This window comes from Castor canadensis, chromosome 12 (assembly GCF_047511655.1).
Source record: "Castor canadensis chromosome 12, mCasCan1.hap1v2, whole genome shotgun sequence".
Lineage (NCBI taxonomy): Eukaryota > Metazoa > Chordata > Mammalia > Rodentia > Castoridae > Castor > Castor canadensis.
The window spans coordinates 41,121,778-41,144,882 of record NC_133397.1 but is presented as its reverse complement, the minus strand read 5'-3'; the positions used below and the strand labels follow the sequence as shown (position 1 = coordinate 41,144,882).

The following is a 23,105-nucleotide window of genomic DNA, read 5'->3' as shown; positions in this document are numbered from 1 at the left end:
TTTGCCCTGTAGATTTGATTTTGGTTATTTTCACTTTTCCTTCCTAGTCCTTCACATTATTCCACTTCATTCAACTTCTTTTAAATGTCACGTTGCTACTTTTTTAGTCCAGTAGCTTTCAACCTTGGTTGTATATCACAAGCAGTGGAACATTTTCAAAATTGAAGATGCTTTCAATGTTACTTCAGTCTGACTCACACTCCTTTTTTTTTTTTTTTTTTTTTTTTTCTGGTGCTGGGGTTTGCTAGGCAGGCACTCTTCCATTTGAGCCACTCCATCACCCCGTTTTTGTGTTGGGTATTTTCAAGATAGGGTCTCATGGACTATTTGCCCTGATCTCTGCCCCCGAGTAGCTAGGAGTATAGTCATGAACCATAGGTGCTGGCTCTCAAACTGACTTTAAATAAGAAAACACATTTCACGTGGCAAGTTTTGTCTTTGATTTTCTGCAGTTGTTTTAGCTCTGCCCTTCTCAGTTGTCAGCATGGGCCTTAGAATAGTTCTCCTCAAGGACCTGGGATGACTGCCTACCATAAATAACATGTTTATCCCTGTTTGATTCTACCAAGAGAAAAGATAAGACCACCTCTCTCCTAAGCAAAAAAATAAATAAATAAATAAGCAAATTGACTTGGGCCTGCTTACTGTTGAGGGATGTGAAATGACCATACATGGCCAGACTATTTATTTGCAGTTGAATGAATATGTGAAGCCAGTTACTTCATGTATGTATTCCATATACAGTAGACCCTTCATATCTGCAAGTGTATGGTTCCAAAGATTCGCTGTTAAGGAAACCCACCAATGCTCAGGATGCACGGAGCTCAGTATGCGTGCCTATACTGTATGTATGGAAGCTCTCAGCATCCATAACTTGGACTCAGATGAAGTAGGTATGCCACTGTCAGAACACAGTAGCGTGGGACTGACAGGGCTTCTCTGCATCAGGTGAGCTGCATAATGCGTGTGTGGGAATTTTAAATTTTTGTTTTTGAAATTTCTTTTGGTTTTTTTTTTGACAGTACTAGGGTTGATTTTTGAAAAAAAAATTTTTTTTTTTGTGACTGTGCCTGGTCAAAACTGCATTCATAGATGTTTTTACAGTCTGTTGGTGATTCAGAGTATGGCTAAATTTGAGACCAGTGGGCTGGCGGAGTGGCTCAGTACTATTGGAGTGCCTGCCTTAGCATCCACAAGGCCCTGAGTTTGATCCCCAGCACCACAGAAAGAAAAAGAAAAAAATGTTGAGACCTGCTACGCTTCCTAATTTAAGACTTAAAAATACAGGAGTAAAACTTTTTTTCCCTTCGTTTTTCTGGTGGAACAAACTTACTATGTATGAGCATTTAGTTTAACTTCTTTATCTCTGCTGAGGAGGCTAAAGGATTGGTAGCCTTGGGTTAAGGCTCCAGGGTGAAATAATTCTTAAATTAAGGATAAGAAATCTTATATTCATAATTGTCATTAAATTTATTAGCCAGCCATGTAAAATTAGCCAGTTTCTAATGCCCTGGTTGTTGGAGATTCTTTGGTGTGTACTTTCCAGCAAGACTATGATGATAAAAAGTATTTTAACTTTGGGTTTAAGTGCCCAGCAACCTCATTTATCTTAAACAACACTAAAAACAGAAACAACGAAAGACTTGTGAGCAACATCCTGGAATGTAGATTTAAGATCCATGAACTTCATTCTTACAAAAATCTCTTAAGCTCCCATTTAGTGCCAGTTTACTCTTACTTAAGAACAGAATATTCTAGCAAGTTTATTGGTTAAGAGAGGATTCTATAGGTAATCTCATGGACAGCTAGAAAAGGTGACAGGGTAACAACATGACAGCAAGAAAAAAGGGAAACATCGTATAGATGTATCTCAAGCAATCCAGCAGTTTAGGACACCCAGCTATGAATTTTCTTTAAAAAGAGAAAGAGATTTTGAAACTAGACCTGGTGGTGCAGCCCTGTAATCTGAGCACTCAAGAGACTGAGGCAGGAAGATCAAAAGTTCTAGACCACCCTGGGCCACAGAGTGAGACCCTGTCTCAAAAAGTTTCCTTTTATTTTGGAAATTTTTTTAATTAAAATTTAAATTCCATTCCAGTGCTTAAAGGGCATAAACCCTCAGCTATTCTGAGAACATAGCTAACAAAAAACACTTTCTTTGAGGACTACAGATAAGAAAGATACATTAAAACTTAGTTAGCTGTTTGTATACAAGGGATTGAAACAATCTTTTTTCTTTTTTTTTAAAGATGATACTGGGGATTGAAGGCATCACTTGCCAGGTAGTTGCTCTCCCACTTGAGTCATGTCCCAGGCTCTTGGAACAATTGTTCTTGAAGTCTCATCCATATGAATTTATTAAAATACAGGGTTTTTTTCCTCTATGGAAATACTAGCCAGACCTTGTAACTTTTAAATCATGCCAAAATTTTCTTTCCCCTTTGCTTCACCCACCAGTCATTTCTAATTAATCTTCACCCTTATATCATCACAAACATGAAGCATTTTCTTTGGTACTGATTGTTCCCAATCCTCAATTTTGTTATATTTTCTTTTTACGTTTTAATATTTTGGATAGGTAGATGTATTTTATTGTGATAGTGTTCCTTCTTACACAGTTTAGGAACAACAAAATACATTTCTGTAAACACTAGCTTTAAGCTACCCATATGTTGATTTGGTAGTGCATTGAGAATTTATTATGTAAATGTTGACGTGAATTTCTTTAATTTTATAGATATTAATACTACTTCCTTGTAAGAAGTAAAACCAAAAGTACTCCCATTCAGTTGAGATCTCTTATATTTGATGCAACTGTATGTTTTTAAATGTTTGTGTTTTAGACTATTATTACTGACACCATCCCTTAGGAGTACCACATGAAAACCTGGAATATTTGTAATATTTTTTCTAGTTTATTCTTACCAGTCCTAATATCCTCATTATTTTTTCCTTTTGTTTCAATTATTTATAATAACCCCAACATAGTAATATTTTTTAAAAATGGTATTTTGGCGCCATCTGCTGTTCTGTAATGTGATGTCATTTACTTTGATAAAACTTGTAGGTAGTAGATTCAAATATATATCATTTCTTCTTTTGTCCACATAAGCACAACAGTGGAATTAAGAAAAATGTGCTACATCCGTCTTGATTCCTGTTTCCTAGCTAACAGGGTTATCTTTGTAATTTGATGATGAGAAATAGACTTATATAAAAATACTCTGCCACTTTTGTATATTCATTTTATGCCTTTGAATTCCTGAAGACTTTCTTCTGTAGTTTACTGAGTCTCAAGACTGATGTCCTGAGTACAACAAGTTCATTGGACTCCTTACTTACTTTTGCTCATGTTTTTATGTCCCTTCTCTCTGAACACCTAACCTAGTCTTTCATCTTTCATTGTCTGTATCTTACCGCTAAAACCCTACTCTATCCATGTTGTAAAATGCCACCCTGTAAGTCTAAACATTTATTTCTTACCACTTTTCTGTAGTTTCTTTTATATAACTCATTTGAACTACAAACACAGCATCTTAATTTTATATTCTTAGTCTTTAACTGTCTTATATAATCTCTAATACTTTGTCTAGCTGTATGTATGTATGGGAATATAAAAATGCTGCTTTACTAATTAATTGCCATATATGTCTTTTCTCTCCAAATAAGTGGCATGTTCCCTGTTAACTGGAGCAGTGTATACACTAATTTTGTGATCTTTAGAAAATGTGCATGCACTATTATACAGACTTAGAAATTTTTTGCCTTAATTAAAAGAATTGTGTACAGAGTAAAGATCGATGCATCCTGAACAGTGGGTTTTGAGTAAACTGGATGAATTCTGTACATAAACAGTGATAATTTGTCAGATAATCATATTCCTGTATCATATTTAGACATTGTCTGTTGATTTCACTGTGATGGTCAGTTTAGAGCATTCTCTCTACCTACCTCATCCCAATGTAACGCCTACTTAAATTTTTATGAAATTTTACAGTTCCTTGACTTGGTTAGTATCTATAGAACCCTGTTTTTTGTATAATGAAGGCATTTATGGTTCTTGCTTTTCAACACTGTTTTGAACAGTTTATATTTTCATTATCAAGATTAACAGTTATACATCATCTCTTGATGGGAGTTTTCAGTGATTTGTATGTAGATTGCTTCTAGAAATCAAAAATATAGTAGCAGTAGTCATCTTATGAAGATGAATGGATATATACATATATATGTATATATTACCTCTATACTGCTCAGTACATTTGTCTACTTCGTATATTATTCTTTGACCACTCAAATAGTATTCCCAACTATGCTGATGGATTCTTTTTTTTTTTTTTAAACCACTTAGCACTTCTATCATGTGCTCAAGTTTTTTTTAAGCCCTTGTTATTTAATATTACCGTTTTCCCCCCAGGAAAAATAAATTTCTGGAGTCTTCTCCAGAAGACATTCTTCTAGTGTATACTGGTTTCTTTAAACCTGCTTCATACTCTTTTTTTTTTTTTTTTTTTCTTTTTTGGAGACAGGGTCTTAGGCTAGCCTCAAACTTGTTATCTTCTTGCCTTAGCCTCCTTAGTGCTGGGATTACAGTTGTGCGGTATAGTCACCACATCTAGCTGTATTCTTAATTTCGGTACATCTTCTTTTTCTTATCTTTCTGAGGTAACCTCATTAATTCCTGAATACTGTGTCTTCCTATTTCTGTGTTTACTCCTAGTTTTGTTGAAATATGTCCTCAGGTGACTTCCTAAGAAAAGTTATTTGGGTGGTAAATTTTAAGTCCCTGCATGTCTGAAAAAAATAGGGAGTAGGGTAGTACTGGAGTTTGAACTCAGAGCCTTATACTTGCTAGGCAGGAGCTTTACTATTCGAGCCATGTCCCTAGCCCTGCTGCTTTAGTTATTTTTAAAAATAGGGCCTTGCATTTATGCACAGAGGGCGTGGATTTCCATCCTCCTATTTATTTTCCCTGTGTACCTACCATGCCCAAGTTTTATTGATTGAGATAGGGTCTTGCAAAATTTTTGCCAGGATCCGGCCTCAAATTGCATGATCTCTGCCTCCCAAGTAGCTAAGATTACAGGTATGAACCACCATGTCCAGCTGTAGAAAATTCTTTATTCTACTTTCCCCCTTGTTTGGTAATTTATTAATTAGTCTTGGCCTCCTTTTTATGACTTACAATGAATGCTGTTGCTTTTCGATCCACACATTGCATTTTCACACATTAAAGTTTCTCTGAAGTTTTGAGGGAATTTTAACAGCTACCTTTTCTTCTGGAGGTTCATTCACACTTAGAACAATAGTTTCTTCTATTTTGCTTCACCAGTCAGAAGTCCCAGAAATGGATAGAAATTGTTCATGTACTGGTGGTATGCATCCTGTTTTCTTTGTTGTAGGTATTTATGCCTTTTTATTTTGTTTCCAATAATATTAGGGAGTTTTGAAGATAAAATGAGTCTAATCTGTCATTCCCCGCTCCCCAGGTTTTTATTTTTCAAAGCTTGAAATGGGAGAGAGAGAGAGAGAGAGAGAGAGAGAGAGAGAGAGAGAGAGAGAGTGTGTGTGTGTATGTCTGTGTGTGTAATGTCTTGGGAACAGAATAGGAAAGTTAAACTGATAATTATTAGGTCTTTCTAGGAGTAGGGAAATAATATATATAAAATAATTTATACAGTGCCTGGTATACTGATTAACTGTAAACTGCACATTGTTGTTGGCTAGTCTTAAATTGGTTGTATTGTTGATTTTGTTACTAGGAAGGAAATATAGGACAGAAGCTATGACTGTAGGTTCCTGAATCAAATCCCAGTCTTGTCATTTATTGTTTGACTTCCAAAAAACGTTAATCTCTCCTAAACCTCAGTATCCTCCTTTATAAAATGGGAATATTAATATCAAGCACATAGGTTGGTGGTAAAATTAAATGAGAAAATGTATGTTGATACTATACCTGCTTTATAGTAAGTACTTTAATTTATGTCCTAGCTTGGTAAATTATGATTCTGTATAACTTAAGGTTAATGTCAAAAAACATCTGTTTTTAAAAGGTATATATATATTGTTCTGGAGGTCACAATCTGAGTACAGATTCTGCCTCTGATACTTAATGCTGTATGGTCTTGAGCAAATTACTTAACCCCTCTGTGCTCGGCTTCCTCATTTACAAAATAGGAATAATGACATGTTCCTCACAAGTTGATGGGAGGATTCATTGCATTGTTACTTACTTGAGACAACCTGTATGTGTAAGTTTTCAGTAAATGTTAGGTACACAGGAGTAGTAGAATTCCAATTACTGTTGTTATTTTCTAAACTTTTTAAAAGACATCCAAATAACTTTGTAGTGAAAAATAAAAATAAAAGCACTGTACCTCATTAATTGACCTAAAAATTGTTTTACTATGCTTACTAGCTTTCTAACCTTCAGTGTTTCACCTTAATAGGTGTCAGATGTCCATGAATAAAACAGGCTAATAATTTTTTCTATTAGGTAATTTCTTTTTTTATTTGGTTGTGGGGGGGGAGGTGTGCGTGCTCTGAGACAGAACCTTGCTAGTTAGCCTGGGCTGGCTAAAAACTTAAGATCTTCTTGACTCAGCCTCCTAAGTGTTGAGATTACAGGTGTACATGACTTAGTTAGCTAAGTGGGGTTTTTTTCTTTTTTCTTTCCTTTTCTCTTCTCCTTCTGTTCTCTTTTGTTCTTTTTCACTTAACTGGGAATTGAACCCAGTGCCGCACCTCATGCGTGCCAAATGAGTGCTTCAGCCATGCTCCCATCCCTCAGTGATTTCTTGACCTATAAAAACGTTACTTGAAACCATGCTATAGTTACGGTCTAACTGCTGTAGTCTTATCTCATACTGTCCATGAGATTATGAAAGAAAAAAAACTGATAACTTCTACCCCCTGTTTTCCATCTTTCAAAAAAAGTACTTAGTTTCTTGTATGACACTGACAAAGGAAAGGTTAAGTATCTGATACTTGAAGAAAATAATACTTTATTTTGTTCTTTCATACTTTTCTTTCCTGCTCTTGGTGGTTCTTTTCCTGTAAAACTAAACCAATAAAAGATACTTCTGGAAGTTTCTAAATTTCATGTGAAAATAAAATTAGGGGCAGATTAAATTGTTTTCTCTTTGAATTGTGCACATACGATATATGTTCTATTAAGTTTGTGTTAATTTGGGTTATGGTCATTCTGGTCTTTAATGATGAATTTGATACTCTGGTCACATCAACTTTTACATGGGTGTCACACTATGTTTTCATTGTTGTCCAGGTGAACTTGGAAATATTTTAAACTGATAAAAGTAACTAACTTAAAATAATTTTTACCTGGGCCTGGTAAATATTTATTGAATTCATGAGTGTACTCAATCCACAAATAAAAACCTAAAGGAAATCAAAAGGGATTTAGAGAATTAGGAAATATAAGAGAATGACTGAAACAAGTTTAAACAAGAGTAAAATAAGGAAATTTTTCTATATTTAACCATAAAAGCTCTAGCGCTTACATATACAACATGCATATGTAATGTTATGTTTTATGTATGAGTTTAAAAATTCTTAAAGATTTCTCAAGGGAAAGACCCTTGGCCCATGACAGAAGCAATAACTAAAACTTCTAGCACCTAAGTGCTTGCTGAATGCTATGACTAGCTGGTCAAGACAAATATAGAAACAATGAAATAAAGAAAACACTAAGCACCTAAAAAAAAAAAAAAGAAAGAAAATAATTTTTATTGTTTACGAAAATAAAAAAGAATGTTTTACAAATTTTGACACTTGGGAAATACTAAAAATGTAAAATTGGATAAATAAATAAATAAATATGAAAGTAGAAGAAAGAATTTTAAAATGCTCCATTTTAGGGGGAAGTTATTTAACACTTGTGTGTGTGTACTACTGGGGTTGAACTCAGGGCATCATGTATTTGCTAGGAAGGTCTTCTACCACTCGAGCATGTCCCCACTTCTTTTTTTTTTTTTTTTTTTTTTTTTTTCTGGTGTCTGAAATTTTTTTTTTTTTTCATTTTTCTTTTATTATTCATATGTGCATACAAGGCTTGGTTTATTTCTCCCCCCTGACCCCACCCCCTCCCTTACCACCCACTCCACCCCCTCCCGCTCCCCCCCTCAATACCCAGCAGAAACTATTTTGCCCTTATCTCTAATTTTGTTGTAGAGAGAGTATAAGCAATAATAGGAAGGAACAAGGGGTTTTGCTGGTTGAGATAAGGATAGCTATACAGGGCATTGACTCACATTGATTTCCTGTGCGTGGGTGTTATCTTCTAGGTTAATTCTTTTTAATCTAACCTTTTCTCTAGTTCCTGGTCTCCTTTTCCTATTGGCCTCAGTTGCTTTAAGGTATCTGCTTTAGTTTCTCTGCATTAAGGGCAACAAATGCTAGCTAGTTTTTTAGGTGTCTTACCTATCCTCACCCCTCCCTTGTGTGCTCTCGCTTTTATCATGTGCTCATAGTCCAATCCCCTTGTTGTGTTTGCCCTTGATCTAATGTCCACATATGAGGGAGAACATACGATTTTTGGTCTTTTGAGCCAGGCTAACCTCACTCAGAATGATGTTCTCCAATTCCATCCATTTACCAGCGAATGATAACATTTCGTTCTTCTTCATCCCACTTCTTTATTCTACATTTCTTTCCCTATAAGCAATAGGAAAAAATTTCCTGGGAGAACAAAATGTGATGTGTATTAGAAAAGAATGAAAATAAAACTAAGCTATTCCCAAAGGTTTTAATCCTTAGTAGTTGTCAAAAATTCAGAAATTTTATTTTTCATCAAGTAAAGCTATGAAATGTCGGTTCTGGGCCACAGACTTTTTAAAATATACAGTATTGATAATTTTGACATAAACCAATCCACTTAGTTGGATGGCACATCCAATATGAAACATCAATATTGTATTATATGAAAATGATGACAGTCTATGCTTTTCCTACTGCAGTGTATTTTCAGAGTGACAAAATTCCCCAATTCTTTTGCCTCTAAGCCAGATAACTCACCAGAATATGAGAACTATACATTCAGTTTTAAGTTAGACATCTCCACTTGAATGTCCTAGAGGTTCCTTAACTCACTCTCCCCAACCACTTCTCTTAGCCTCCAAAGGTCCTTGCCTTAGTATATTATACCATCAACCATTGAATTGCCCAAATCAGTATTATTCCTGGCTCCATTCTCTTCTCCATCCCTATCCATACCTAGTTAGTCATCAAATTTTATGAATTTGTCTTACAATTATATCTCAAATCTAGTCATTTCTTCCATCTTTAATTATCATAGTTGAAGCAATCTTCATTTCCATTACATTACCACCTTAGCTTAATTACTGTTCTCTACTACCAGTGCTGACCATTTCTGGTTGTTCTTACATTGTTTGATTGGTCTTCCCAAAACACAAATCAGAACACATCACTGTTTTTTAAAAAATGCTTCAGTGACTCCTTTGCTTTCAAAATAAAGTCTTAATTCTTTAAAGTGTTAATAGCAGTGCTCATTATTTGGTCTCCACTACATGGTATAGCAGGTCCTTGAGTCTTGTGCTAGACATGAGCACCTTCAAGTCTTCACACACTGTCCCTTCTGTTTGACTAATTAGTTGTCATATAATTTTCACGAAATCTTCACTAATACCCCAACATCACCTATGGTTGCATTAGATAGTCTTCAGTATTTCTATATAAATACTTTCTGCTTATTCTTATTACTTATTATTGCTTGTTTACTTGTGTTCTTCTTGAGCTCTTGGAGAGTAAGTGCAGTACTCTAGTTGATCTGTTTCGCCCTCACCTAGCACTGCACATTCATGCATTTTTTCTTCACTCATTCAGCAAATATTTGTTGACCATGCTTTCTGCCAGACAGTTTATAATGAATAGGTCTAAATATCTTCTGTTAAGTGAAGCCTCCTGAGTTTTGAGTAGTTATAGTATCAAAGATTTGGCTTCTGAAGATTGTTATTAAGTAGTCAAAGTGTATATTTTTTCTTTGAGGTAGGCTTAAATAATTCCTGTTCATGTAGAGGTAAAAATTCAACAGAAATGTGTATGTGGGTATATAATAAATGAATACATTAATGGAAGTATTATGTAGTAATATCCTGAATAATTAAATTTTAAAAATTTGTAAGTATATATAAAATATAATCAGAAGCATCTAATTGGAGCAAGACAAGCTTTTAAAAAGCAGTTTTTAAGCATGAACTTCACTTTTAGATTCCCTACCTTAAAATATTTAAGGTTTAAGTAAAACATTTTAATTAAAGAGTATTTAAAGTAAATTCTGCCTTGATTTCAGTTTATTGGTGAATTTTTTTTAGTTGGAGAAAAGCTGTGGTGGTTCCCAGCTGTGTTAGAAACAGTTGTCAAGTGGTAGTTCTTTGCACTGTGACTGGGAGCTGTTTCTAAACACACTGTTGTTAGTAGCACAGGTGTACCTAAGTGTCCAATCTGCTCTGTGTCTATGGGTAAGTAATATAAATAACACAAATTTTCAGTGCCATTTAATACTAAAAATTTCAAAGATGGGTTTTTTTAGTTAAGTATTTATTTTCTAGAATGCTTTACTTATCCCTGTGGTTCCTATTAACAGTGAAAAGTCTAGTACATTTGTAGGATTTGAAATAAAATCTAGAAATTATAAAATAAATTTTGATATTAAGTATGTGTATGTATATAGCACTCTTAAATTACCTGGTATTAACTTTTTGTCCTTTAAAGGAAGGGAAGCAGTTTAATGAAAGATATATATGCACATGTGTGATATATTGGTATAGAAATATATACATACATATATATGTGTGTGCATGTGTGTATATATATTATATATAATATATATATGACTGCACTGTCCAATTAGGGTAACCATTAGATTCATTTAGCAGTGGAGCACTTGAGATGTGTCTAGTCTGAATTGAGGTGTGCTGTGTTAAAAATATACACTGACTTCAAAGATACAGGATAAAAATGTAAAACATCTCAGTAATTTATATGATTACATGCTGAAGTGATATTTTTAAGTAGCATGGATTACATAAACTACATTAAAATTAAGTTCACTGTGTATGATTGATTCTCCTTCTGTTGAGCATATCTGGCCTAGACATTTTTTTTCTAATTGAAAACTGAGTTTTCTCTAAATTATGGTTTGAATATTCTTTATATCAAGTTATAAAAAGAGCTTTGCATCTAAATATTAGAATTCTACAATTAAGTATGAAAACTGTGAAGTTAGAAAAAAGTAGGTTGGGGTGCAAGTGGCTTACATTTGTAATCTCAGCTACTTGGGAAGCTGAGATCAGGAGGATCACAGTTCGAGGCCAGTCAAGGCAAAAATAGTTCATTAAACCTCATCTCCAAAATAACTAGAACAAAATGGATCAGAGGTGTGGCTCAAGTGGTAGAGCACCTGCTTTGCATTTGGGAATCCCTGAGTTCAAGTCCCAGTCCCACCCAAAATAAATAAATAAAGCTGGGCTGGAGATGTAGCTCAGTTGGAAGAGTGCTTGCCTACCATGCATGTGCAAAGTCCTGGTTTGATTCCCATCACTGTTTATATGTATATATAATTATTTTGAGGTCTTGTTTGTAGACTTGTTGACACAAAACTAATCAGCTGGTTGTGACAATATACTACTACAATCCCAGCTCTTGGGAAGCAGAGGCAGGAAGATCTAGAGTTTGAGAGCAGTCTGGGCTACATAGCTAGACCTTGTCTCAGAAATGCAAAACCAAAACCAATCCTTCATCCTGAATGACTTCCTGTATCTTGGATTGGAGCCAGTTTGGCAGCTACCATGAATCATTGGCTTTATTTACTGTTTTATTTATATAATAAGTATTTTTTAATTACTCCTTATATGCCAGGTAGTATGTCTCCATTATTTCAGGAGGGAACAAAAAATAATAGATATACATGTAAAAAAAAAAAAAAAGAGTTTGTGGATTTAGAGATAGAAAGAAGTTGAGGGAATGTGAGAATGATCTGGCTGCAACATCTGTCATCCCATTGGTTGTCAGGGTTGATATGGCTGACCGGGCTGGCTAGGCAGGTGTCCCCTTCCTCCCTCATCCCTCCATTTGTGAAGGTGCATGCTCAGTGGGAGAGGACGACCATCTCCTATAGAGGAGGACCATTCTTTGGTTAAGGAGTAGTTGCACTCCCCTGTTAGAACCTCCAGACAAGCTCTCAAGAAGTTGAGGGCAGTTCCTGTCTGCCTTTTTCTTCAGTGAAGTGGGACATAGGTCATCATAGCTCCCTGTTAGTGACAGCTTCTGGGAAAAACTTGAATTGAGTGAAATCAAACAGTTCTCTATAGATGGGAATCAACATTTATTGAGTTCTTGCTAGGCACCAAGTCAAACATTGAAGAAGAATATAAAAGATAGCCCTTGCACTTAAAGGTTAGGGATTTTGTTAGGGAAATACTACATACAACAAAAAAGGAAAAATAATATAAAGCAACCAAGTTATAGTAAGGAATGTGTGGTACTCACTTCTACAAAGATGAAAAATGAAGAGAACACTAATAACTAAAATTTGTTGTTTTGAACTTTCACCTTGCTTTTTATCACCGTGTTAGCCAAATGATCTTTTCCTTGTGTTGTTAAGTACCTTCGGACCTGTGTCTGATACTCAGAATAATCAGTGGTAATTTATTGTGAGAATTATGTGGAAATTTAGCATAGAGTTTTTACCTCAGCACAGAGTTTAAATGTACTTTCAAAACTGAGCTTTGGGTGCTTTAGAACACGGTATTGTTTACAAATGAGAGGTTGTGGTTCTGTGGTTTACATGATTCAAATCATGTAGCTTTTTAATTCATTCACTGTAAACTTCAGATTTTAGCTGAAGTAACCAGCACCCTTTTTCCTATTATCTTACTTTTCAGTCTTCAATATTTGTTGTGTTGATGGTGAGAAAGAAGTCCAGGGTATGGTAAAGGTGAGGGAGAGAGGGAGTTGTATAGGAGAAAAACTTTGAGAATGTGCTTTTGAGGATTATAGAAATTGACTGACTCCTGGCAGCATGACATACCAAGCTGACAGATACATCACTCCCCAACTTATCAACCTGTCAGTAACAACAACAACAACAATGAGTAACTAAACGCTAAGAAAAATGCATAGGTGCCAAAAATGACAGAAATCAAATCAAAACAGTAAATAGGAGCTAGTGCTGCAATGTATAGCCCACAGGGGCCCTTTGGCCTAGATGTATGTAATATGAGGTCCTTAATATATGTAATATGTGGAATTTTAGTGCACATACGAAGATAAGAAACATAACCTTGGAACTTTTCAAAATAGAGCTTGCACAGAGCCCCAAGTACACAGCCTAGAAGTTGAAATAACTTCCCTAGAGATTAGAAAAAGTACCTATTAGTCAAACATTCAAGAACAAACTCAATGATAGAATGGTCTAAAAGAATATGAAATGTGTATGTAAAATAATTGAAGGATAAAAGAAGGAAATGAAGCACAGTAAACTTTAAATATTTACTTTTTAGTATTTTTTGGCAGCACTAGGGTTTAAACTCAGGGCCTACCACTTGAGCCACTTTCCCACCCCCCCCGCCAGCCCACATAACAAAGTTTAATAGGCCAGTTTGAAAAAAAAAAGATCAACTTTTAGAAATTACAAATATACAGCTGTAGTTCAGTGGTAGAGTGCTTGACTAGCATGTGTGAGGCCCTGGGTTGGATTTTCAGCCTAAAAAAGAATAAAAATTAAAGCTGTAACCATGGACACTGGCTCTAGAGTTAAATTTCAGGCTAGACATATGCTTTGGTTGTAAAGGAAAGAAAATAACTTTTAATAAAGGGTTAAGAAGGGCTGGAGGTATGGCTCAAGCAGTAGAGCGCCTGCTTTGCAAGCAGGAAGCCCTGAGTTCAAACCCCAGTCCCATCAAAGAAAAAAAGTCGTAAGAAGAACCAAATTTAAATACCTCACAAAAGTAGGACATTGAAAATATAAGATTTAAAAATACTAGGCAGATACAAAACAAAAAACTGATCAGAAAATACTGGGGATTTTTTTTTTTTTAAGACAGGGTCTCATGACGTAGCTCAGACTGGCCTTGAAGTGAAGTTTTTTGGTATTTATTTTCTTTTTTGGTGGGATGGGCATTTGAACTCAGAGCTTTGCACTTGCAATTCAGGGACTCTACCATTTGAGCCTTGCCTCCAGTCCATTTTTTTCTCTGGTTTATTTGGGAGATGAGATCTTGTGAACTATTTGCTTGGGCTGGCCTCCAACCTTGATCCTCCTGATCTCAGCCTCCCAAGCAGCTAGGATTGCATATGTAAGTCACTGATTGCTAGCTTCAACTGAACTCTTGATCCTCCTGCCTTGGCCTCCCAAGTGCTAGGGATTTACAGGCATGTAGTGCCATACTCAGCTCAGTGAATACTGTTAATAGAAAAAAAAAACAGATTTTTAAAAGAGAGCATTATTAGGGATATAGAAAGCCATTAAATAATAGGAAAAAATAATCACTAGGAAAAAATAATCTTGAATCTATGTGTCTAAATAACAATATAGAACAAAAATGGATAGATTAAAAATAAATAACCTATAGGTATAGTGGGAAACTTTAGCACATTTCCTTCTCAAGCCAATAGATAAATCACACCACCACCACCCCAACAAAAGCATAGAATATGTTTTAACAGAGCAATTAAAAAGCTTGGGTTTTTTTTTTTTTTTAAATATGTGTGTTGTTGTACTGGGGGTACATTGTAACATTTACAAAAATGCTTACAATATATCTCAGTTAAATTTACCCCCCTCAAAACTGGATATCTGCAGGCAGAAAATTGAAACTAGATCCATGCCTTTCACTCTGTACAAGTATCAGCTCAAAGTGGATCAAGGACCTCAATATAAGACCTGAGACTTTGAAGCTAGTGCAGGAAAGAGCAGGAAATACATTGGAATTAATAGGCATAAGCAGTGACTTCTAAAAAGTTAAAATTGGGGGTGGGAGGAAGGAAGACACATGTGAAGAAATGCTCAACATCCCTGGCCATAAAGGAAATGCAAATCAAAGCCATGTTAAGATTCCACCTCACTCTTGTTAGAATAGCTGTTATCAAGAACAACAGCAACAACAAATGTTGGCAAAGATGTGGGGGAAAAAGGAACCCTCATGCATTGCTGGTGGGAATATATAAATCAGTACAACCACTAAAGAAAACAGTATGGAAGCTCCTCAAAAAACTAAAAAATAGACCTGCCATATGATCCAGTAATACCACTCCTAGGAATATACCCAAAGGAATGTAATTCAGGTTACAATACAGGCACCTGCACACCTGTGTTTATTGCAGCGTTATTCACAATAGATAAGCCTAGAGAAACAGGCAAGATGCCCCACTACTGATGAATGGATTAAGAAAATGTATTTATATACAATGGAATTTTATTCAGCCATAAAGAATGAAATTTTGTTGTTTGCTGGTAAATGGTTGGAACTGGAGAACATCTTAAGTGAAGTTAGCCAGGTTGAGAAAGCCAAGGGCCATATGTTTTCTCTCATATGTAGAATATAGACCTAATACACATATAAGAAATAGTATGAAAAACAGGTCACACTAAAGGGAGGTCACGTACAAGAGAAGGAGGTGAATATGGTTCATGTACTTTCCATGGTTGATACACTTCCTATACGGAAATGAATATAGAATTTTTAAACCTGTTGGAATCACCATAAGAGGACTAAGGTAAGAAAGGAGAAAAATAGAGATGAACCAATTTGGGTTGTAATACATATCACAAGGAAACCAATGTATAGCTATCTTAAACCAAAATGTCATTTTTTAAAACAAAAATGGAGAACAGGATAGCTGAACAGGTCCCATTTGAGGGCTTGGTACCAGTGGGAGAGGGGAGGATGCAGTGAGATGTAGGGATAACTATGGTACAGATACTGTGTACACATGTATGTAAATGGAAAAATGAGACCTTCTGAAGCTATTCCAGGAATTGGGGGGTGGAGAGATAAAGGAGAGAGATGGGCGGAGGGGGAGAATTCAACTACGATATATTGTAAGAATTTTTGTAAATGTTACAGTGTACCCCCAGCACAACAATAATTTAAAAATAAGAAATTATCAAGAAGAAAAAAAATTCACCCCCTCTATCATTCTCCTTTATCCCCCTTCCCCCATAATTAGAAGAGTTTCAACAGGTCTCATTTTTCCATTTTCATATAAAAGCTTGGGTTTGGTGGTGGTGGTGGGTATGGGTGTGTGTGTGTGTGTGTGTGTGTGTGTTTGTTTGTTTTACTGGGGGGTTGAACCCAGGACCTCACTCAAGCTTGCCAGGCAAGCTTGTTTTTTAGACATTTTTAAATTGTAGTCTTAAAAAAAAAAGTTTAGTACAGCCAGATGCCAGTGACTCATACCTGTAATCCTAGCTACCCAGAAGGCAGAGATCAGGAGGATTGAGGTTCAAAGCCAGGGGCAAATAGTTTGTGAGACCCTATCTTAAAAAAAAAGGAAAAAAAAAAAAAAAAACGCATCACAGAGAAAGGGCTGGCGGAATGGCTCAAGTGGTAAGAGCACCAGCCTAACAGTGTGAGACCCTGAGTTCAAACCCCAGGGCCACAAAAAATAAATAAATAAATAGTGTAGATGTTCCTTTTAAGCACACATTTAAAGAAATTCACCACACATTAGACCACAAAGGGATGGCTTCACAAATACCTAGGTATATCACATAGGCTGCATCTTCAGGCTATGACGCAATGCAGTTTTCCAAGATTCACTTGAGAGTGATGTCAAAAAGAATATGTTTTAGTGAAATAATAGCTATAACACTTACTGAACAGTGAGTATGAGCCGGCACACCGCTAAGTGTTTTACATATGTTCTATCTAATTTTTTTTAACTGGTGCTGAGAATCAAACCCAGGGACTAGACAAGTGCTCTACTGCTGAGCCACATCCCAGCCCCCATTAAAATTCTTTCAACATCCCAGTGATTATAAGACACTACTCTAGTCCCCTTCCCCTTTATCTGCAGGTTTGCTATTTGTTTTCTGAGGTCAGCTATGACCCAAAAATACTCAATGAAGAGTTTAGTTTGAGTACTAAACAATTTATACGTTTTAAATTGCATGCCTTTCTAGAGTAGCATGAGGAAATCTCAGTGCTGTTCAGCTCTGTCCCAAGTCACAAATCAACCCCTTGTCCAGCAAATCCATCTGAATATGATGTCCACCTGTTAGCCACTTAGTTTATTTGATAACCGAGGTGAATACTATCACATATTTCAGGTCTTCTATTCAACTAACCCTCATTTTACTTTGTAATGGCCTCAGAGTACAAGAGTAATGATACGGCAATTTGAATAGGGCAAAGAAAACCATAGAGTGCTTCCTTTTAAGTGAAAAGGTGGAAGTTCTCAACTTATCCTATGCTAAAGTTGCTAAGCTCTGCACTAAGAACAAAACTACCCATGAAATTGTGAAGAAAGAAAAAAAATTGCTAGTTTTCCTGTTGTACTCCAGTCTTCAAAAGTTATTGCCAGGGGGAAGGGGGAAGAAATGACCCAAACATTGTATGCCCGTATGAATAAAAGAAATTTTTTAAAAAGTTATTGCCACAATGCAGTAAATACTTAGTTAAGATGGAAAAGGCATTAAATTACAGGATTTGGTACTATATCCATGCTTTCAGGCATCCACTGGTGGTCTTGGAATTTATTCCCCATGAATAAGGGGAAGACTACTAATTATCATCTTTAATAGATGAGAAAATTTAGACCTAAAATGTTAATTAACTTAGCTGACTTGAAAACCTCTACTTTTAAATAAGCCCCTTTCCCCTTCAAAAATACATTCATTGGCCACTTATAGTGGTACATACCTGTAATCATACCACTCCAGAGGCTGAAGCAGCAGGATCATGAGTTCAAGGCCAGCCTAGGCTACATAGCAAATTCAAAAAGAACATCAGTCTGTTACTTCCCCATTCCAATTTTATTCCCCTCCCTCTTCACTAAAATTCATTTTTATGGCAATCATTTTCCGGCTTTTTATAATTTTAATGCCAAGGTGTATTGTTTTTAAACTGTATGCTTTAGGTTTGCTTATTCTCCATCCCCAGCCCACTGTTTCCACCATCCAGTTTACTTGGCGGATTGGCATGTGGAGTCCCTTATAGGTTTGATTGAATTCAGGTTTGTTGTTTTTGGTGAGACTTTTAGGTAATAGGTAGTGTTCTTTTAATCAGGAACTATTAAAGTTTAAAACTGTAAAAGTTTTTCTTTTGGTAATGTTAGAGTAATTAATTCCATTAACTCATTAGAGATTGCAAAGTAGTGGTTCTCCAATTTTATTATTTCTTCATTTATTGCTTGAATATATCTATAGACAAGCTTCTCCTTATCTAATGCTTGGGTATCTGGTGGTTTGGTTTATATAAGTGAAGGAGAATAAATGTTTACTCCTCATTTACCAGTTTCCAAAATGTTTGTTTTCAATCATTTTCCTTTTCAAAATGTTTGTTTTCAATCATTTTCCTTTCCAAAACGTTTGTTTTCAATCATTTTCCTTTTGTGAGTATCATTATGAATTCATTGATTTAAATGTAGTTCTTTCTGTTCTTTCCACTTACCCTTACTGACGCTCAAGTGTCCCATCTTTTCTTTGACCAGTGTGGTAGCTTCTTCAAGTTGGCTCCTTACCCTGTGGAGTTTATATTTTAGTTTATACATATGTATGTATATGCGGGTAGCCTTTTAAAAGTATATAGTAAATATGTTTCATATATATGATACATATTAATGGTTTGGGGAAATTGCTTTGTTTTCAATGTTGGGTCTCATGCATGTGTGGCAAGTGCATTACCATTGAACTATATTTCAGCTCTAGTTTTTTATACTTAGAACTAGCTTATATTTTGTAACAACCACATAATCATCTATTGTACAACTATGTTTTATTTAACAAATCCTGACAATGAACATTTTGAATGTCACCCTGTAGTATTATAAATAATTACTCCAGTGAATATATTGGTATGTACTACTTTGCCCACACATGTAAGGATAGCTATAAGATCAGTTCCCAGAAATCGAATGATTAAGTAATAGTTATTGTCAAATTGTCTTCCAAAGAGCAATAAAAAACTTTTTTCTCTCATTTTATCCTTTGATGAAAATAAACTTTTTGATCTTTGATCATCTGATAGATTAAAAATATATTTCCTCTCCCTTCTCTCCCCTGCCCCCCTTTTTGGACAGTCTCACTGATATCTTTAGCCTGCAGAGTGCTGGCATGTGCCACCACACCAACTTGATCTTTTCCATGTTGATTTGTTGGTACTCTGATACAAAGAAATTTCCCTTTTGTTACGTATTGCAGATGTTTTTTCCTAATCATGTTTCTTCTGTTGAGTTCATTAGTAGTGTTTGCTTTCCTAGAAGAATTGAGATTTTCTCATTTATTACTAAAATGTGTTAGCTTTTTTTTTTAGTTTTAATATATATTTTTATTAGACTTTTAAGCCTAACTTTATGTTTGTTTGGTTTTTTTTATTTTATCATTTTTACATTTACTTACATGAGTATACATTATTTGGGCCAGCCCCCCCACCCCAGGCAGAACCTGCTCTGCCCTCTTGTTCCCTGATTTTGTTGAAGAAAAAACATAAAAGATAATAAGAAAAGTATGGCGTTTTTACTAGTTTGAGATAAAGATAGCTATACAGGGAGATTCTTTTTGTTTTTTCCATGCATATGTGTATTACAACTCAAATTGGTTCATCTCTACCAGACTGCTTCACTACTTCCTAGTCCCCTTTCCACAATGGCCTCTGTCAGTTTAAGATTACCATATTCAGTCTTATTCAGTGTTTGCTAGCTTTTTTTTTTTAAAAGAATCCAAACAGAAAAGTTAGAAGTAAATTCAGAGGTTCCTTCCCCACCCCGCCAGCCCTGTAAGAGTTTAAGTTGCCAACTTGTTCCATCGCATCCCAGTAGTTTAGTATATATTCCCTATACACAAGGATAAGCTTATAACTGGCTGTACAACCAACACCTGTTAAAAACAGAAAGGTAACATTGACTGATTACTAGTTTCCAATCTTTAGACTCCATTTAAATTTTACTGGTTACTTGCATTTTTGCAAGATGGTCCAGTTCAGAGTCATGTGTTGCATTTAGTTGCCACATTTCTTCAATCCCAAACAACTTTAGGTTTGGAACAGTTTGATAGTTAGAGACCATTTATTTCGATTAACAAAATAAATTTGAGTTTGTTTCTTCAAAATTCAATTCAGGTTATGCATCTTTGTCAGCAATATCATAGAAATGTTGTGATTTTATTTCTTGCTATCAGGTGGCACACAATTTCAGTTTGTCCTTTTGTTGTGGTGATACTGAGATGTTGAATTCGGCTTTGCACTTGCATTCTATCACTTGAGCCATGCCTACAGCCCCTCAATTTGTCTATTATGTTCACTGTGGTGTTCACTTGTTCAATTTGGTAAAGATAGTGTCTGGTCAGCATCTCTACTAGAGTTACTGTTTCTCTGTCTACTAAAGTAATTTGTGAGGAGATAACTTTAAATATACTATTCACTATCATAGTTATTAATATATTCAAGATATTTCAGGCTCATCTTTTTCAGATAGGGTCTGGAGAACTATTTGCCCAGGCTGGGTTCAAACTATGATCCTCCTGTTCTCTGCCTCCTGAGTAGCTAGGATTACAGGTGTGAGCCACTGGTGCCTAGCTTCCAGGCTCATCTTATACTTTTCTGTTCCAATTCTGGAATCAGCTATTTCTCCAAGCAATCTCAAAATTCATTTAAGAAAGTGTTACTCAGAAGCCAAGATTCAGCTGCTAGTCATGCTCATTGCTTTGGGAAGATCCAATTGCTCTTAGGTTCTGTCAGTGGAGAGAGCTAGGGAATGTAAGCACACATGTCCACATATATCCAAACATTTGTATCTGTATTTATATCTGTGTCTACATTTGGAAACCATGAGTTCAAATTTAGTACCTTCAATTCCAGTCAAATGCCAAAGGGACTATTCTTGCTTTCTCTCTTTTTATATTTATAGTTTTCTTGTCTGACAGTGAAAAATCTGCCTTTATTATCCTATTTATTTATTTGCTCATCATTCACCCTGATGTATGTAATTATCCATCTTTGACATTCCCTCTCCTCTGTGATGCCCTTTTCCCTTCCTACTCTGGCTCTTTAATCCCCATTCCAGGCCACTTCCCTTTTTCCTACCCCTTGTACTTTCCTGCCTATCATGAACTCCAGCGCCATAAAGCAGACCACCCTGTGTATGGAAATCTTTTTTACCCCACCTCACATCTATACCTTATACTGAGCTGTACCTCTTCATAGATACCTTCTTCACTGTGTTTTGCTGTGATACACCTTGCCACCAGATTGCCCACCTCACCTCACCTCACCTCCTCTCACCTCCTGTCCACATTTGGACTCTTAACCATATAGTACCAGTTCCCTTCCTAACTCCTCCTATCAAGTGGACATCCTCCTCCCTCTTTCTCATTTTTAAAAATGTCTTCCAAGTTGTGTAGAAATGTAGCATTTCTTTCAGATGGTTGTCCAATTGGCTGGAATTATATATAAAAGTTAATGTCTTTCCCCTCTCCTTCCAAACTGAAGTTTTTAAAAAAAAAAAGATCACTGTATCCATAGACCTTTCTTTTCTTTGAGTGGTAGGTGTAATTTTTCTTACTACTTTTGTTTATCACAGATGATGATGTACCTGCAGATATGGTTGCAGAAGAATCAGGTCCTGGTGCACAAAATAGTCCCTACCAACTTCGTAGAAAAACTCTTTTGCCGAAAAGAACAGCGTGTCCTACAAAGAGCAGTATGGAGGTAAGCTCATTGTAATTTTCTTTTTATGAATGATTTTTAAGAAATAAAAAAGTTGCCGGGTGCTGGTGGCTTGTGCCTGTAATCCTAGCTACTTAGGAGGCAGAGATCAGGAAGATTGAGATTTGAAGCCAGCCAGGCAAATAGTTTGAGAGACCCTATCTTGAAAATAACCAAAAAAGGGCTGGTAGAATGTCTCAAGTAATAGAGTGCCAGCCTAGCAAGTGTGAAGTCCAGAAGTCAGATCCCAATACTGCCTCCCCACAAAAGAAATGAAACAAGACAGAAAATGTCATCATGTTTTAGAGTAATGATTATATATGGTAAAAATACTTAATTATTTTGTTTGTTTGTTGTTGTTTTTGAAGGGTGCCTCCACTTCAACTACAGAAAACTTTGGTCATAGAGCAAAACGTGCAAGAGTGTCTGGAAAGTCACAAGATCTATCAGGTATTTCTTATGGAAAGCTATAGGATAGGGCAAATTTTATTTAAAAATTGAAATTAAATACACATTAGTATTCTAACCTCTTCCTCTTTGACTTTTATTGCTATATAAAAAATACTTTTTTAGCTGGGCACCAGTACTTGTGAGGATGAGATTGGGAGGATAGCATTTGAGGCCAGCCTGGGCAAATAGTTCTTAAGACCCCCATCTCCAAAAAATAACCAGAGCAAAATGGACTGGAGGCATGGCTCAGGCAATAGAGAGAGCACCTGCTTTGCAATTGCAAAGCCCTGAGTTCAAACCCCAGTCCCACCAAAGAAACCTCAAAACTTTTTATGTAGTTTAACCAGTTTCTCAGATGTCATGTAATACCTAAAATAGAGAATATTTGTTAAGTCAAGATGAATGAGATAGATGTATGTTATCTCTGAAAGCCAAATGTTTATAAAATGACCATCATCAAAAAATAAAAGTTATTCAGAAGATAAAATGAAACCGTGTTCTTTAAATAATGAAAGTCATTGCTAGCATGCTAAGTAAATTGTTTATATTCTGTTTGTTAATATCTTTTTTAGCAGCACCTGCTGAACAGTATCTTCAGGAGAAACTGCCAGATGAAGTAGTTCTGAAAATCTTCTCTTATTTGCTGGAACAGGATCTTTGTAGAGCAGCTTGTGTGTGTAAGCGCTTCAGTGAACTTGCTAATGATCCAATTTTGTGGTAAGTGAAAACTTACTCCTTATTAGCTTAAAATATATT

The 23,105-nt window shown here is 35.7% G+C and overlaps 1 protein-coding gene across 3 annotated transcripts in view; it reads left to right on the top strand.

Annotated features, from left to right (window-relative positions):
• Fbxo11 (F-box protein 11) overlaps window positions 1–23,105 on the top strand; it is an 83,670-nt gene that overhangs the window by 38,521 nt on the left and 22,044 nt on the right. For 2 of the 3 annotated variants that reach the window (XM_020171703.2, XM_074049637.1), the window contains 3 exons: window positions 21,775–21,902; window positions 22,268–22,349; window positions 22,922–23,066. In XM_020171703.2, the coding sequence (XP_020027292.1) occupies window positions 21,775–21,902; window positions 22,268–22,349; window positions 22,922–23,066 (355 nt within the window). Of the gene's footprint in view, window positions 1–21,774; window positions 21,903–22,267; window positions 22,350–22,921; window positions 23,067–23,105 lie in introns of those variants that run through there. The other variant, XM_020171704.2, reaches the window with a different exon arrangement.